Genomic DNA, 19,084 nt, shown 5'->3' with positions numbered 1-19,084 from the left:
ACAGATAATGTAAGAAGAGGAGGTGCTCTAGGAACTACACGGTGCCAGATCCACTGGCCTGTTTGATAGCCACGTCCGGCCAACGTATTTGAAACACAAAAACAGTGACAGCCCTAATTTCCATATATACATATTCTTTCCATCCCCTTCCCTGAAGAATGGCTTTCCCCTGAAGAATTAAACAGCTGCAAACACGCTTTTGTTTTTTGTATCACACCATCAGTCAGCGTACAAACACTAGTACTGCAACACCATCTTCAGAAAAAATAGAGAACAAGAAGTTCTAATATGAGTTAGATCATTTATGAGAACAAAAAAAATATTTAAGACACTAAAAACTTGAAATCCACACGTTTCAGTTGGTCCTGGCCTCAGCCTGAAAACTAAAATCAGAAAATAACATGTTGCTAATCTTAAAAGCATCTTTAAATGTACAGTTCTAGCACAGAGACTTTAATGGAAACTCATTTATAAATAAATAGAAACAGAATCACTTGTATTGAAAGCAAACACACTATACATGATGTAGATTTAAATGTTAGTACATACAGTATCATATCTATTATCATGAACAATGAGCGATATGTGAAAAAGTCCATGGGAATGAAGTGTGGGAATCAGTTATTGGAAGTGCAGGGGAGCTGTACCAGATTGTTCTATTAAATATGGCTCTGATGTCTCTATTGTGTTAATTCATTTTGTGCGGAAAGGTTTGTCCCCTAAGATGTGAAAGAGTAGCTTTTCACTTCCTGAAATGTTCACAACTTCCTTCCTGAAATAAACCTCTTAACAGAAAACACAAAAACTTTTACCTTGATTGACTGAACTAACCTCAACCTTTTTTTTATCTGCGTCTTCTCTCTTCCTCTCGTCTATTCCTGTCTCCGCTGAGCTTTTTTAAGCAGGAGTGTGAACAGCATTTCTCCTCTGAAGGCACTGTCCTTTGCGCTGAGTAGGGGCTACATAAAGAAGAGTTCAAGATGCACACATACTTCAGAATACGTGTCGGAGTTAAAAACAAGCACAGTGTGGGTCAGCAAACCATGACTATCACTCAAATATACATGTGCAAAACACTCTTATAACTGTCTTGCTCTGGATTTCATTGACTAACCTCCAATACTGAGAGAAATGAATGTACATCTTCATCTGTATTGTGTAACAAAAAAGAAAAAACAAGTCACCTGGGTACAGGATGGCCTGCAAAACCACACAGAGGACGACACCATGAAAAATATGAACTATCTTAAAAACATCTCCCCCTGCTCTTGTCTCTGGAGATGTAAGAGAGAGCCTGACAGAAAGAGGAGAGAAGGGAAAAGAAGTATAAAAAGATTTTTTAAAAAAGAAAGAAAGAGAGAAAGAAACAGGAAAAGGAGAAAGACGGAAAAAAAGCTCCCTGTCAGGCTTTGGAAACAGTGATTCATGGGGACCATTTGTTCTAATTACAGCAGAACAACGCTTTTGTCGCTATTAATCACGGCTGTGTGTGTTTGTATTTGTGTCAGAGGGGGAGCGGGTGCCTGTATGTGTGTAGATATATGTGTGTGCAGAGGGGAGATCAGTGGCCTCGCAGATTGAAATAGATGGCCAGGATGATGGTGAGGAGTATGATGGCTCCGAGGATGAAGACCAGGATGCGGTTCTGGATGATCCTGCAGAAAGAGACAGAGAAAAGAAAGAGAAGGAGAAGGTTAAGACAGGGTTCACAGAAGTCATATTGTGTCTGCTGAGAAAAGTGAAACAGTCACATGTTTATGTGCAGACATCAGTTGGAGCCTTATCATGTTTAATAGCTACCATGAGGTCTGCATACGTGGTATTTACTAGCGCACAATCACTGCAATGGCATTGTAAAAGCGAGCATGTGCATGCACAACAGCTCCAAAACTGCAACACTTTTCAGCTACACTTCTGCCTTAAAATCTGACATGCAGCCCCAATTCCAAAAAAGCTGGGATGCTGCATAGAATGTAAATAAAAACAGAAGGCAATGATTTGCAAATCTCATAAACCCATATTTTAATTAGTAGAACATAAACAACATATCAGATGTTGAAACTGAGACATACCATATAGGGAAAAAAGGGCTTTCTTTTATTTGATAGCAGCAACACGTTTCAGAAAAGTAGGGACAAGATAGGACAGCAGAGAAAAGATATGAAACATAGGATATACTAGTAGAGCCTAGGAAAGACCAGCACCTAGACAAGAAATTGATCCCGCCTCAAGAGCGACAAACGTCTGGCCAGTGAGGAAACCAGTTAAATGAGTTTTGGGAGAGGAATATTGCCCCAAATTTCATTTTTTAATTCTTGTGACCACAGAACAGTTTTCCCCTTTACCTCAGTCCATTTTAAATGAGCTATGACTCAGAACATTGCACAATTTCTGGATATTGCTCACTTATGAGCTTCTTCTTTGCATGATACAGCTTTAACTTAAGTTTGTGGATGGCACGGCCAACTGTGTTGACTGGCAGTGATTTCTGGAAGTGTTCCTGAGCCCATGCATGGTTTTCCAGCACGAAATCATGCTTGTTTTTAATGCAGTGTCGCCTAAGGGCACAAATTTCCCAAGCATTCAATGTTAGCCTTTGGCCTTTCCCCTTGCAAACAGAAATTTCTTCAGTTTTTCTGAATCTTTTGATGATATTTTGTACTGTAGACAGTGGAATATTCAAAGCCTTTGCAATTTAATGTTAAGTAACTTTTCTACTAAATTGGTCCACAATTTTTAGGTGTAGTTTTTTAGGTGCAGATTGGTGAACTTCTGCTCAACTCTACTTCTGAGTGACTCTGCCTCTCTAAAATGCCTCTTTTATACCCAGCCATATTAATGGTGCAACCAAATAAGCTAATTAGTTGCAAAAAGCTCCTAAAGCTGTTTTACATTAGTTAAAGCCGTTTCATGCAGAGAAGAAGCCATATATGAGCACTATTAAGAAATGGCACTACCTTCTTCTGGGCAAAGCTAATTTAAAATGGACTAAGGGAAAATAGAAAACTGTTCTGTGGTCAGATATGGTGAATAAAATTTCACATTTGGGACAACAGTCCTCTACCAAAAATCACGCAATGGGTCCATGGGACTGTGGCTACTTTTCTGAGATGCACTGCTACCATCAAATTCAAAATAAGCTCTTTTTTTTTTCAAGAAATGGTTAAACATCTCAGCTACAACATGTTTTTTTATGTTCTTGTGAATACAATATGGGATTAAAAGATGTAAAACTCATTGCATTCTGTTTTTATGTATATGTGAACACCTTCCTGAAATTTCACTGCCTTCTCTGGGCCAAAGCTAATTATTAATGGATGGAGGCAAATTGGAAAACTGTTCTGTGGTCAGATGATTCAAGAATTGAAAACTCCCCAAACTCCCGCGACTGATCTCCTCACTTCTCAGATGTTTACAGACTGTTGTTAAAAGACGAGGGGATGCTACACAATAAAAATATGTTCCTGTCGCTACTTTTTTGAGATGTGTTGCTGAAGTAAATTCAACATGAGCTGGTATTTTTCAAGAAATGGTAAAATGTCTTAGTTTCAACATGTTGATATGCTGATTTAAGTTCTATTGTCAATAAATTATAGGTTTATGAGATTTGTTAATCTATCCATTCTGTTTTTATTTACATCTTACACGATGCCGCAACTTTTTGTAGGTATAGGGTTGTATTATTTCTGACATGTATACACATGTAGTTTCTGTATAAATGTCTGGATAAACATGGAACAGCAAAACACTTATTACAAGCAGAGCTTACACACAGCCTCTAAAACTTTATTTGCACAATAAAGTGGAAAAAGTGCCTCAGTAGTTTCCTGGAGGTAATAAAATCACTGAATTACTGATGGAATTTGCCATAAAACGACTCACTCTTTTGCACATTTAAAATTCTCCCACTGTGACCTAAGTAAACTTGACAAGAGGGGGCTTTGAAGGAGAGAAAGAGAGAGAAAAAGAGAGAAAGAGAGAGAGAGAGTGTGTGCAGAGGAGTTGCAGGCCTTCGCATCAAGAGTAGGAGCAACTCATCTCATGTGTGTGTGTGGACCTTAGAAAAATCTCCACAGCACAGAGAAACAAACACACAAAGTCAGAAAAACCCTCCGCTGCTCCCTGACAAATGAGAGAATTATCACATTTGCTGACATGTGGAGGGGAGGCCGAAGAAAGGAGGGTTGGGGGCACACTGTCCACTTCTCTAAGCAGGAGATGAATAGCCCATGCTGTGGTCATTTATCACTGAAGAGGTAGGGGGGGTTGGCTGGCTGCTCAGTCACCCTGCTACCCTCTAAACCCCCCAAAGTCTGAGCCTGACACACCGGTCGAGCTCCAGTCCAGCAGCTCGGACTCTGTAGTAGCCTCAAATCGCCACTTAGCTGAAAAAACCCACGGTTATGGAAGAAAGGACGACAGAAATAAAACACCACACACTGTTGTTATGTATCACAGTGGTGCTTTTATGCTTACGTCTTTGTATTTCCTGTGTTTTTTTTTTTGTTTTTTTTTTGCAGAGAAGTGTCTTTTTGTCTACATTGCACCACTTTTTTTGTACAAAGTACAGTGCAGCCACATCAACACTCCAAAACACATATTTATACCCACTGCTGTGAAGAGGAGGCTGCTAGAAACTTCTAAAAGCTAAACCACTGTTTTTATTTCTTTACCAGAGGTGTTTCAAGGGGGTAGACGCGGCTGGCACCTGCCCCCTGAAATCTGATTGGCTACACCATAAGCCTGAGCTATTATTGACTACCTGTACTATTAGAAGCAGGAGTTGTGTTAACATTAACTCAACAGCCTGTTTGCAAGAACGTCTTACATCTGCTTTTTGAGACGCATGATTTTATGGTGATAATTAACTGAAATATTAACCATAAATAATAATAATAGCCACAAATGTAGCATGTATATAATACAGAGACCCTGTAAGCTCAGACAGAAAAATAAAAAAGCCATTTTCAAATCAAATGCTTAATTCTTCAAGAGATTTCCCCTAAAAGCTGATGGAAAACAACCTTGCAAAGCAGAAGGATTGGCCAGATTCCATGTCTGCCATCAGACACTAAATTACAGTGAATAAACAAGGTAATCCTACAATTTACTTTTTATGGGGATGTGCAGTTATTTATTTTTAACAACTTTTTTTGGGCTTTTAATGCCTTTGTGTTAGGTTAGGTGGAGAAAGCTGCAACAACAAAAAAAGCTACTAGTGCGCTTTAGCAAACAGCCTGGAATGTCGGTATATCGACACTTCAACGTAAGAAGTTGAAGTTGATTTGATTAGGAGATAAGGTTGATAACATGATTATACAGCACCCTGGAGTATTAAAAACAGCCATGGTTTCCTTTTAGCCACAATCATTACAAAACTGGCTGTATAATGTGCATGGTTCTTACTGAAGAGTGTATTGCTGTTTCCAGCAGCAACACCACTGCCTATGTGAAGATCATATAAAAATCATGACAGAACTTCATACACTTCATAAATCCTATCTTGAGGATAGATATTAAAGTTAGTAAAACCACATTAATATACAGTCGGTTAAGATATGCTTAGTGAGTGAATATGCCATTTACTGGTTTTTGCCTCATTTAACACATTTTTTGCCACTTTTTAACCAGTTTTCACCAATTTAAAATTTTTTTTTCCTACTTTTTGCCTATTTTTGCCACTTTTAATCCATTTGTGCTACTTTTTTCCCTTCAAATTCAACTTTTTAGCTCCTTTTCGTCCCTTTTTGCCTCTCTTTGCCTATGTTTTCAATTCATTTTTCCCTTTTTTAACCCATTTATGCCACTTTTTAGCCCCTTATTTTGCTGATTTCGAAGGCTTTATACAACAACATGAATAGATTAAAAAATTTGCTTTGATAAGAGTGGTTATTATCCATGACCCCTAATTTGGCAGGGCCCCAGAGAGCTGTGCCCTTTATCCCCCCCTATGGGCAGCCTTGGCTGAAACTAAGAAGAGCACTACAGTCAGGCATGAGCTTTATTTTCTAATGTCAGCCATATTTCATTTTAGCATTTGCCATGGGCCAATCAAAAATGGACTGCAGGCCATATTTGGCACCTGGGCCATAGTTTGGACACCCCTGTGTTAAATATAGGGTACCACCTAATCCTATTAAGGGGAGACAGAAACAGTAAATAAATGCTGTTTGAACTTGTGTGTAACATATTTCATGCACTCCAGTAAAACAAAGAGTAGATATACCCTTGGCTTTTCTACTTACACTCTCACATCAGAGAGCTCATTACAACTACTGTTTGGAGGTAGAGCTGCTTTATAAGGAGACATTTTATCCTTGAATAAATGCATACTAAGAAGACAACGTCATACTGTACATATCTAAGCATTATTTATGAAACACAAGTAACAGTAATTGTTTTTTTTTCAGTATTCTGTTGCCACACATCCCATCTTTAGCAAGGTGATGCTTAAAGGATAAAAAACTGATTTGTATAAATAAAAATAACATCCAAGCATGTCTATGAAACAGCATTGGAGATGCTGTGATAGGCGAGCCTGATTCTGGTGTTTGGATGAGCAGCTGGGGAGACGATCCCATTGAAACACTAATCAGAGCATGCTTAGCAAGGCCACATCTCCCCCCATTAATTGACATTCATTATTTAGAATGATTATTTATCCCAGCCAAATACCCAGAGGAGGCACTTGTGTGTGTGTTTGACTGTGAGAGTGTGTTAGGAGGATCCAGATCGCCCTGTGTTGTTTGTTACTTTTTCAATCATGGGGAAAAAAGGGAGGGTGACTGGAGGCCTGGGGGTGGAAAAAAGAAGAGGAAGTTAGCTTTTAGCCCAACGGATGAGGAGCCCTGATGCTGTGAAAAAAACCTGCATTCATTACAAGGAGTCTGAAAACAACGCTGAGTAACTTCAAACACTTAAATGTTCAAAGCAGTGAGGAATATGACAGTGCTGAGATTCAAGAGCTACTTCTCAGGGGACAGATATTTTCAAAAATACCTACTTTGACCTAAACTGATTCTCTGCGCACCAATCTAACAAAACACGTCTTGAAGTGTAATGTAAAGTAGCTGATCTTATTTGTGGCACTCACGCAGAAGCTTGATACAAATTTAGCACTGCCCAATCAAAAACTTTTATCAGCTGAAGCAGAAATAAAATTAAGGTTAAATTCAATCTCACTGCAAATCGTACTCTGAACTATGATGCTCAGTCCTCTCGCCCTGTTTGAATCCACTGTGAGAAGCATAATAGAGCTGAAACTACCACTCATGATCAGGCACGTCACCTTTTATGGTGCCAGTACATCACAAGATCTTGTTGAAGTTAAGAATCATGGTTCACCTTTGACCAAAGGACCTGTATGCAAACAAATACACTATATACAGACAAAGAGGAAGGAGTTAAAAGTCCTGAGTTACTTCAGCAAATCAATCTAAAAACAGAGTGATGCTGCAAAGAGCCACAGTCTTTTTTTTTCCTAGACAGGTTGAGGCTAATTATCCAATCACTGGTGCCAAATATTAATATTTTACTCCATCCCTATCACATCATGTGTTTTGTCACACTGATTGGGCTGTAATGAACGTGACAGACAGAACATTTATCCAGTCACGCTCCCTGTTTGATTTTTGAGAGGTTCTGTCCTTTCCAAACACTGTGCATCGGTTTTGCCCCAATAGATGTAATCCTAAACCATGGGTTTAGGAAATAGCCGGTAATTTCAGGTTAGGATAATAAAAGAAGAAGATAATGTTATAGGTGGTGAAAAGAAGTTACTTTTTAGATACTAATGTAAACAAATCAATATTGATTTACATTGTTTCACTGATAAAACCCTAAAAAACAATCTTACATATATTCTTGTAACTAAAATAACCATGTATAAACTATTTCATAAGTGTTTTATCAAGATTTTCGTCAATATGTGCAGATCTAATTTTGATAGCCTCAAAGTCTCATGTTCCTCCTGAGATCTTAAGCAAGCCCCCAAGGGGGTCCCAGACCCCATGGAACCAATGCACAAGGCAATCTGTGCCCCTCAGCTGTTTACTCTATGGCAAATCAAATATGCTGATGTATTACTGTATTATTGTTGTTCAATACATTAATTATGGCAGAATTGTTTGTTGAATTATCCTGGTCCTCCAATCGCACACATTATGGTATCATATCAGAGTTAGATTCCATTTCAGTGACAAGCATGTTTACACATGAAAGGAGTCTGACTTGGTGCTCATTGTTCATTTTGTCATATGGAATGGTACAATATGGTCTGGTCTGGTATTGAATGGTATGTTCTGGTCTGGTCTGGTCTAGTGTAGTGTGGTATTGTCTGGTATAGTCTGGTCTCGTCTGGTATGTTATGTTATGGCCTGGTCTGGTCTATTACAGTATGTTATGGGCTGGTATGGTCTGGTGTAGTATGTTATGGTCTGGTCCAGTGTAGTGTGGTATGATTGGTATAGGTTGGTCTGGTCTGTTATGTTATGGTCTGGTCTTGTGTAGTATGTTCTGGTCTGGTCTGGTATGATATGATCTGGTCTTGTCTAGTTTGGTCTGGTAGGGCATAGTCTGGTATCGCCTGGCCTGGTCTGGTGTTGTCTGGTTTGGTATATTATGGTATGTTATGGACTAGTGTGGTCTGGTAGGCTGCAGTACAGTGTGGTCTGGTCTGGTATGTTATGGTCTGGTCTGGGGTTGTCTGGCCTGGTATGGTGTGGTATGGTGTGGTATGGTATGGTATGGTCTGGTCTGGTTTTTCTGGACTAGGAACCTCTAGTCTTGTATGATATGTTGCGTTGCGTTGCATTGTGTTGCGTTACGGTCTAGTCTGGTGTTGAATGTTATGGTCTGGTCTAGTATGATATGGTCTGATCTGATCTGGTCTTGCCTGGTCTGGTCTGGTATGGTATGGTAGGTTTTGACCGGTATGGTGTGGTTTGGTGCTGTCTGGTGTAGAGTGCTCTAGTCTTGTATGATCTGGTATGGCATGGCATGGTATGGTATGCTCTGGTTGATTATGATATGTTATTGTCTGTTCTGCTCTGGTCTGGTATGATCTGGTAAAGTATGGTCTGCTCTTGTCTGGTCTAGTATGATATGGACTGGTATGGAGTGGTCTGGTTTTGTCTGGACTAGTGTGGTCTGGTCCAGTATGATCTGGTTAGGTAGCTGTTGATGCAGAGAGTTTCCCTGTAATTTTCACCCCTGCTGAGGACCAAAACTGACAATAATGTCATTATTCTCTGATTAACCCTCAAAGAGTTGAGAAGGCTGGATAGTGTTGTTACATCATGACCTGAACAGTTACTGATCATATCATACCACTTCCTATGCAATTTACACTTGGTTTTCAGTTAAATTAGATCAGTAATTAAATTATTCTGCTTATCTTCTCTTGTCTTCTTGTCTTCTACTTTTGTCATTAATGAATATCAGTGTTCATATGAGGGAAATCCCATGGGGTTGAGATATTTCATAAATCTATGGAAGCTAATTAGTTTACTATCAGTTAAAGATTTCATCTAGAGATTCACACTCTTCTCCAGAACTCAAAGACCTTATCATGAGCTCAGTAGACAAATAAGCTTTTACAACAACAAAACATCAGTTTACAGTTTAAATCCAGTAAAACTCACCCAAAAAGTACAGCCCCCTCTAAACGCCATCAAAAAATGAAGTAGAAAAAAAAACATACCCCCAAAAATTGGGAGGTATGAGAGTGAAGAACATGCTTTTCCTCTGCCGTGTGGTTGATCCCGTCCTGACACGTGGCCAGACAGAACAGAACTTATCAAACCGGATCCATCCTCCAGCTTTGACACTTGACATAGAGGTGGAGGAGGGGGCTGAGAGGTGTGTGGAGGGGGAAATTTAGGGGTGTGTGAGTAAAGCACACAGCACAGAGCACGTATCAGTGTGCAGACAGAGGGATGACCCACATACACACTCTAATACACACAAAAACACACAGTGTAAGCTTAACCCTGCCAGCCAGTATGATTCATTCTGTGCCTGTGACCCCGGACCTTCAGAAAACAAACAAACAAACAAATGAAAAAGCAAACAATGGATTCTCTTGTTTTTCCTTGCAGACAGCCAATCAGCTAACACTTCATAAGAAAAGAAAGACAGATTGAGAGAGAGAGTCCAAAAAGTGAAACAAACATAGGTTGAGGGGGGGCAGAAAGATGGAAAGAAAGGAAATAGAGTGGGGAATTAAAGATGGAAAGACAGAGAAAGACCAAATGATGAGAGCAAAAGAAAGCATGAAACAATGCAGGAAAGACAAACAGAGAGAGTGGGTAAAGAAAGACAAAAATAAAAGGGGAAGAGAGAGAGAATACTGGAGTAAGGAGGAGACTGAATGATGAGTGCAAAAGAAAGTGAAAAAAAATGCAGGAAAGAAAGAGAAAAAAGGACAAAAAGCTGCAAGAGTAAAAGAAAAATTTGTGAAGAGATGGAAAAACAGAAATAGAGAGGGAAAGGAGTAAGAGAGGAAATGAAGAGAGAGAGAAAGTCCAAATGATGAGTGTGAAAAACATCGAAAGAATAAAGGAAAGATGGATGGAAAAGGACAAAAAGTTGTATAAGGTGATGGACACACATGCATACATACTGCGCACCCACTGCAGCCAACAAGAGGTGGAACAAAGGTGCACTGTCTAACCACCTGTCTTTTATAACAGGACATCAGAGTAATTTATACATTTATTTGTACAGTGCTTGGAAATGCAAAAAGTTGTTTTTCCATGTCAGTAAGGTTTGTTGAATTGAACTGAAATGAACTGAATTAAATTGAATTGAACTGAACTGAATTGAATTGAGAGACAAAGTCAGAATAATGGCTGCAAAACAGCACAATCAATTTGGGAAAGAAAGACAGAAATGGACAAAAAAATCTGAAAAAAGCATAAATACATAAATAGAGTACATACTATGCACCCACTGCAGCCAATAGGAGATGGAAACAGAAATTCACTGCCTAACCACATGTCCTGTATAACAGGACATCAGAGTAATTTATACATTTATTTTTAAAATGTTCAGAAGTGTAAATAGATGTTTTTCCATGCCAATACAGTTTGTAGAATTGAATTGAGAAGGTCCAAATGATGGGTGCACAAGAACACAAAATCAATTTGGGAAAGAAGGACAGAAATGGACAAAGAATTGTCAAACAAAGAAAACAAGTAAAAAGATGAAGAGACATGGAGAGAATGGGAAAAAAAGAAAGGCCAAGAAATAGACAGGAAAAAGAAAAAAAAGACAGAAAATGACCAAAAGAGAAAGTGAGGAAACATGAGAAAGAGAGGTCCAAATGATGAGCGCAAAAAAAAAAGAGAAAATAATGTTGGAAAGAAGGACGGAAATGGACAAAAAACACACAAATAGTGATAGAAACATAGGTAAAGAGATGGAGAGAAACAGAGAGAATGGGGAAAGAAAGAGAAAGACAGAGAGAGGAAGAGAGAAAGGAAAAGAAAGAGAGAGAAAGGTCCGTTTACCCGGGGAGGCAGAGCTGGAGGAGAGGCTCCTCGGAGACAGATGAAAATAATGAGGACTTTTCTGTCAGGAAAGATTTACAAAATCGTACCAGTGTTATTAAAATTTAAAATCTCCCGTTTTTTTTTCTTCTTTTTCTCCCTTCCCACCCTCTTCCTCCCTCCCTCTCTTCCTTTTCCCTGTTTTTTTTTTCTCCCTCCTCTTCCAGCAGCACAGCCTTATTACCAGCTCTAATGAGCACCGGGATACACCTCAGCTGTGCGTGTATGAGCGTTTCTGTGTGCCTGTGTGTGCTGGGGTCCATGCAGGTCCCTTAGTGCTGGCTCCATCAGCGCCCTAGATTCCCCGGGCCCCTCGGTGACACACGCACAAAACACACGAGGGTGGGCATGGACATAGGCGCTGACGTACGCGCAGCTTTGATGGCTTTCGGAGGTAGCTGGACGTGCACATGCACACAAACATAGCTCTCAGACAGACATATAAGACCCCGTGACCCAAAACAAAAACAGTCTCAGTCAGTCAGACAGAAGCGGATAGGCCCAACCCACCTAAAAACACAGGCACATAAACAGACAGTCTGAACTAAGAACAAACTTAGCAGCAGAGTTGCATCTCTCAGGCCCTCCCTTATCCCTCCTCTTTCCACAAGTAGACCAATAAAATAAAAATCAATGGCTGTCTGAGCCATTCTGACTCTCCTCCCCTCCAAACCCTGGGAATATACAGCACGGGAGAAGGGGGGAGGGGGCGAATAGGGGAGAGAGGGAGGAGGGAGTGAGGGAAGGATCAATGTGTTCACAAATGGTTTGAGTGATGGACATGGAGTTGGAACGCTGTGAGGGGTAACTTCTAACTAATGCATGGACTTGTTACCACAAACTAATACAAATATATGTTTCATTGTAGTGGTGCACACGCTCAGACACACTCAGCGGTATCTCTGTCGGGCTTCTGCACATAAAACCGCCCGTGAAAACACACATATGCCAAAACAAAAGGAGGAGCCGGGTCGACCAAAGAAAGGTGAGAAACGTGCGACGCCTCGATCAAGAGAAAGAAAACAAGGAAGAATGAGGCAGAACGTTCCAGGACAATCACAACGGCTTCATGTTGCTCTGCACGGATAATGACTTGACCTGTTTGTTGGCGAGATCTGATCCCCGCCACGTATGTTCAGCCTATTGTCCCCAAGGGGGTGTTCAAGATAAGTGATGATTTCTGAAATACACACATGGATGCACCAACACACAAACAGACGGACTGGCCCTTTAATTGAAATCTGTTGTCTGTAATTATTTTGAATAAAATCCTGAACATTTTAGGTGAATAACAATAGTTGAGAAAGAAACACAAAGAATACTTCACACACAATCAATAGACTGTTATGACCTAAGTTTAAAGAGTCATAATTTAAAGATGAATGTCTGCTGAAACAAAGCAAAATTCCCATTTAACATCAATTTTTTTTTTAAAGATACTGTATATTGAATTTTGGCACTTTGAAAAGTGACCATTCCTATGTTACACATTTTTTTATAGAGGTCTTAGATTTTTTAAAAATTTCCTAAAGTTTCCAAAGACAGAGAAATCATTCATTTTTATAACTGTAATGAGATGTGTTTTCTGGAGGCTGCAATAGGTTGCAAGTTAAATGACCTCTGTAGCCTCTGCCTGGCTCCGCAGCATCTGTCTCAATACTACTTCTTCTTTAAATCAAGTACTATGTTGAATAAAAGCCTCATAAGGCGTATGTACTAAAAAGAAACCCAATGTATTGTTTTCATTCATAAAACTCTCACAGTGAAGGAAAAAATTCACTTTTACGTGCACTTCAGTATTTGCGCTGGAGACGTGCATGACTGAATGCATCTCCTTGGATCCACAGAGCACATGTCAAAGGACAAATATATGATTGAAAACAAAATGTCATTTTTTTGTTCAGTAAATGCCCTATGAGATGTCATTTTTATTGAACAGAGTCCTCAATTCAAAATAAGAAGAAAACGGCAGAGAATGGAGAAGATAAGCTGAGATTGGCAGCGCTGGTCTGGACCCGTCACATTGTATTACTGTTTTGATTGAGAGCCTCCTGGCAGGGGATTTTTACATACTGTGTGTTTAAGAGTTATTTTGGGGCATTTTCATGCCTTTTTTGAAAAGGGGGAGAGAGAGTGGAGAATGACAAGGAGCCACAGGCTGGATGTGACTGGTTGAATCCCATCTTAACCATTCAACTTCTGTACATGAGTCACAATGACACCAGAAGTAGGCCACTGGCACCTCATAAAAATGTTACTTTAACACAAATTTTGCCTGTAGGGGTCATGCAATCAATATAATAAAAAGACGACTTGCTGCTTAGCTATGCCTACTTCCACTGTTTACTTCTTGTTTTCAATTGAGGATTCTATTCAACAAGAACCCGCTCTGTAAGGTAGATTTACTATACAGTAAACCACAGCTTTTATATAGAGAACGATATTTAATTAAACAGGGAGAAATGCTGTTGAAAGTACCTTTCCAGGTTTGTGGTGTATGCAATCCCAGAATGCTTTATGAGTAACTTTCCATGGCTACACACATCCTGCTACAAAGCTCGAAATTACCATCTCTAGCTTTGGAAACAGTTGGGAATATTTAAGGTAATGCAAGTTTGAGGTAAGGCCAGGATCCATCTCAGACCTGGGCCAGATTGGCCTCGGGGGGGGGGCAAAGACATCCTGTCAGACATGGCAGAATTATCAAGTTTTTACTATGTATTTTTCACTCTTTGTTTTAGAACTTCAGAACAACTTCCACTGGTGCAGATCCACTGCACACTTTACAAGATGCACTTCCCAGGTCCTCATCCTCACTGCTCTAATTATCATAGACACTTAATTGGCCATGTCAGAAATAAATCCTTCCATGTTGTGCTCATTAGGATCTCATCTGGGCAGATTTCTGTCATTAAAACAACTCTGATTGTAGTTTAAAACTTTAGTTTTAACAGCCAACTTACTAAAAACAATTTCAGGTTTAAATTAGGCTGAGGTCTGTACATGCAGTAATGGGACAGCTGGGTTTTACTGGTGTTTGGTTTTTGGGCCCTATCTAAACTCCAATGTAAGTACTCAGTTGATATATTTCTAATTAAGGTGGCAAATCTGACATATTATCTTTTAAAGCTCTGGAGGAACTTTTACTTTGTGTTGATTATGGCGCCCCCCCTATGACTCAGAGATGCAATATATATATTTTTTTAACTGATGCAATATGATACATAATGCAAGGCCATGGATAAAGGCAGAGTATTGTCAGTCAATAAATGAGACCTCTGCCCCCTGGCTGTTGTTTCTGGCCATAATAATAATCTACAATTTATATACCAGTGTTGTTGTTGTTGATTTGATTTGCTATGGTAGGGCATACAGAGATAGCAGTGTTAATTTCAGATTGTTGCATAACCAGCTCAAAAATTCTCAAAGAAGCTTGGAAGGAAAAAAAAAGTGTTTCTGGAAGCTTCCATCACTCAAAAACTGATTGACAGAAAGACAAAATCTATTATTAATCATAGTCATTGATGTTTTATAATGTGTAGAGGGTTTGAAGTATAAAAATACCACAGTGAAACAGGCTTATGTTGGATTCTATGATTTGAGGAGGTACATATCAGAGCTGCCACTTACATTGTTACCGTTGTTTGCAACTGCCACAGATGATACCTTCAAACGCCTTTTTTAATCTTAGGTACCATCGAAACAATAAAACATGCTTGAAATTGCCTAACAAGCATCAAATTCTCCAATTTGAAAACCTTAGACAAGCAAATTTTGTAAATTTTTGCAGCAGAAATATTTTGTAGGGGAAAATCAGCAATTAAAAGTAGCTAAAAGATGATTATTTGATTGAATTTCTCCTCCAACTTTGTTACAAGCGCAATTAAAACTGTTAAATTGAAGTTCTTAAATTGGCTTAAACCACTCTGCTGTCACTTTTTTCACTAAAATTGAATATATTTAAAATTCTGACATTAAAAAAGGCAAACTCTGTTGTTTGCCCAACCGTTAACAAAATATAAAAGCCTTTCCTTGATATTTTTTTCAGAGATTATTGATCTGTAAAAAGTCGCAGACCTTTTATTGACCTGTATCGACAAAATTATTTTTTCACAACACAGAAAACTGACATAAAAGATGAACAGGGTTTTTATTTGGAGGACGTGGTCTGAACAGACTACTTCATGTCAGTCTGACTCTCTCTCTCCCTCTCTCTCTGTCTCCCACTTTACTCCCTCTCTCTTTCTACCAGCTTGATACAGGAGAAACAGCACCGGGGCTCTACAGGTTCATCCATTTTTTATTTGGCGGCTAACAACCCCGGCCAGCAGCAGCAGCAGCAGCAGCCTAGACTGGGACCCAGCTCTCTCTCAGAAAAAAGTGTTGCAAGCAGAGAGAGGAGGGATGGAGAGAGGGGAGGTAGAAAGTGGGAGGAAAATTCAGCGTGGGAGGAGAGTGTGTGTATGCAAGAGTATGTGAGACGTGAAAAAATGGAGAGAGAGGAGGAGATGGAGAGGGAAATGGAAAATAGGCAGAGTGGGTGAAGGAGAAAGAGAAAGACAGAATACATTGCAACTGTGTCTGGAATTTTTACGAACTTTTTTTGCCGGAAGCGATTTTGAGGGAAGCTGCTGCAGCTTCTGCTCATCCTGTTGTGATGTACAGGTGGCTTTCTGAGGCTGCCTGGTTACCTACCTGACTCCTCATCCTCCTCTGTCCTCCATATATGTCTCTATCCTCTTATGGGAGCTCTTTCAGCTCCTTCGCTCGGACGCTGGGTGCCTTTTAAGGTGAAAGGTTTCACTTATTTTCCACGCACCTTTTCTATCTCTATTACTCTCACTTTTGCTTAAGGGGGAAACTATCATACATTTTTGTTTTCTTTCTTAACTACTCTTATCTTACATTTACTTCTGAAGCATATAGACAACCTGCATATATTTTCAATGTAGACATAAACCCTAATCTGTGAACAGCTTCTACATGTTGACTGTTTTTGGTTTTAGAAGCTCTCAGGACAATATCTGATTATTTATCTTTCACTGTAGCATGGTACTAAAGTTGTCCTTAATGAAAGAACAATATTAGGGTTAAATTCATGGTCATTTATGGGGGCAACTAGACAAATAAGTACAACGATCCTGAATGGAGAACAAAACCCTCGAACAATATTAATTTTTGTTTGAATTTGTATCTTCCTTGTCATAAGTGTCATCATAATGGTAAGATTAAAAACAATTGGAATGTGAAAAATGTTTACAGTGTAATTCTTAATCATTGTTTCATTTAGACTTCAAGTTAAAGTTATTCAAAGGGATAGTTTGGTATTTAAAAAAACAAAAACAAAAAAGTAAGTAGGTATATTAGCCACAAGCACTATAATTTTGTTGGCCGGTCACTCCTGGGAAGTTTTCCCCATTTGTGGATAATGGCTCTCACCATGGTAGAGAGTCATCAATTCCCTCTTGGAGTAATTTCAGGAGGCCTGCCAATCCTGGGAAGCTTCATCAGGCCATAGTGTGCTAGTAAAATTTGAGATAAGCTTTCTAAAAAATGTGGTTGATCACAGTTAATTCATGGTGTAACAATGGTGGGCAACTTCTTTTTCACACACGGCCAGGCAGATTTGGATAGCTTTTTTCCCTTGACAAGTGAGATCATTATTTAAAAACTGCCTTCTGTATTTGCTCATGTTATCATTGTCTAACTTCAAATTTGTTCGATGACCTGAAACATTTAAGTGTGACAATTATGCAAAAACAGGACAGAAATCAGGGAGAGGGGAAACACTTTTTCTCTGCACTGTACAACCCTACTTCAAAAATACCATAGCACAAAAAATTTGTGCTATGCACTTCAGAACGACATTGCAGTTTAAAATTACTTTCAGAATTTAAACCTCAATATGACTCTGGTAAATTACCACTTCAGAGACACTTGGTGCGATATCATGGAAACAAAATATGAGCCCTAGGCACCATTACTGGGTAATATATTGTTGTATAATTGTATACAGTACTGTGCAGAACTTTTTGGCATGCTTGGGCCAAACCTAACTTTGCAAAGCAGATGGATATGCCTGTTTATGTGTTTCTCAGTGGCAAATCCACTTTGCAAAGCTCCCGACTGAACCGTTTGTGCCCGATTAAAAAATAACAGGACCAATCAGCGATGAGGGGTGGTACTTTTGGGCACAGCGGAGTCGTGACGCAAGCAAGCAGTGACAAGAGGCCGGTGCAATTTTGGCTGAAGAGATTAGTGTGGATGCTGCTAAAGCACCAGTTTTATCAGAACTTGACAACATTTCTTCATTAAAAGAAGAACAAAGAACAGCATTGGGTTGTTTTCCTTTCAGAAACAACAAAAGTTGTGTACTGGCATGTCTACAGTCGCCATGGTTCACGTTATGTGGTTCTTTCTACAGTCTATGGGCGCACCTCGGCCTTGGTAGCGGATACATCACGTGTTTTGTTGCTCTGATTGGCCCGTAAAGATCTGACAGACAGAACGTTCATCCAATCACCCTCTGAGTTTTTTTTTCAAAGGCCCTGCCCTTTCTCAAATGCTGTCTATGACTGGTTTACCGGATGGATGTTTGAAACAAATCCATCTGGTGTGCCAGGTCAGGCCAAATCTGAGTATGGTGTAGATGTGGCAAATAAGGCGACTAAGGGCACCATCGAACTGGAAGGAGGACTGACACAACCCCGGTTGTGCTCTGGATGTCCTTGCACATTACTAAAGGCATTGGAAAATAATCTGTTAAAGTAACTGCAAAGTCTACATCTTTAGTGCAGACTCAGGAATGGAGGTGACGTGGAGGCAAGGCCTAGGGTGCTGTCCAGGCAGGTAGTAGGGGTGTCGTGAGCCCTGGTGTGGATGTGAAAGTCCCAAGGGCCCAAAAACTGCCATCAGTCTCTGGACATATCACCAGGGGTGAACAGTCCTGGAAAAAAGAAATGCCATCGAGCTTGACCTTGGCTGCTGAGTGACACGTGTGTTGACAAGCCCCGAGTTGTGCCACATCTGGCCCTTAGCACCCACAATGCCTAGGACTTATGCACATGACTGTATGGGAAAAGGCACCCTCCAAACAACAAAAACTTTAAAAGTGAATGACAAAAAAATGTACACAAAAAAGTCCTTTTACAGTCTTTAAGTCTGGCTGCCACTGCTCAGAATTTCGAATGCCAGAAGGATATTTTTGTGAACTGTCAGTCATTTGAATAAAAAAGATGTTATCATTTAAAAAAGGCACTGAATCAAAAGGAACTGAAGCATAAAATGTCTTACAAACTTTATTAAAACAATCTTTTGTGTAGTGCAAGTGTAGTTATAGTGGAATTGCAGATTTGAAAGAGGCTGTGGTGGAGGGTCCCAGTGTGACATCTTTTCATAGGAAAGAAAATCTTGGTGATGCCAAGATTTGCCCCTGGTTTTATTTATGTTTTAAATCACACAAAGAGGTCAAACATGCACGTCCATGACTGCTTTAGTGCTCAAAGATAATTTAGGTTTGGTATGTTAGCTCTTAC

At 39.6% G+C, this 19,084-nt stretch overlaps 1 protein-coding gene across 4 annotated transcripts in view; it reads right to left on the bottom strand.

Annotated features, from left to right (window-relative positions):
* Positions 1-289: 289 nt before the first annotated feature.
* vti1a (vesicle transport through interaction with t-SNAREs 1A) overlaps positions 290-19,084 on the bottom strand; it is a 211,702-nt gene continuing 192,907 nt past the window's right edge. For all 4 annotated transcript variants that reach the window (XM_041815451.1, XM_041815449.1, XM_041815452.1 and 1 more), the window contains one exon: positions 290-1,655. Coding sequence is in view for 2 of the 4 variants with exons in the window: in XM_041815449.1 (XP_041671383.1) it covers positions 1,562-1,655 (94 nt within the window). In the remaining 2 variants the exon portion in view is untranslated. The remainder of the gene's footprint in view (positions 1,656-19,084) is intronic.

The sequence above is a fragment of the Cheilinus undulatus genome, linkage group 20 (genome assembly GCF_018320785.1).
Source record: "Cheilinus undulatus linkage group 20, ASM1832078v1, whole genome shotgun sequence".
Lineage (NCBI taxonomy): Eukaryota > Metazoa > Chordata > Actinopteri > Labriformes > Labridae > Cheilinus > Cheilinus undulatus.
Note: the sequence above shows the minus strand (reverse complement) of the source record. Positions and strands in the feature narration are given on the sequence as shown.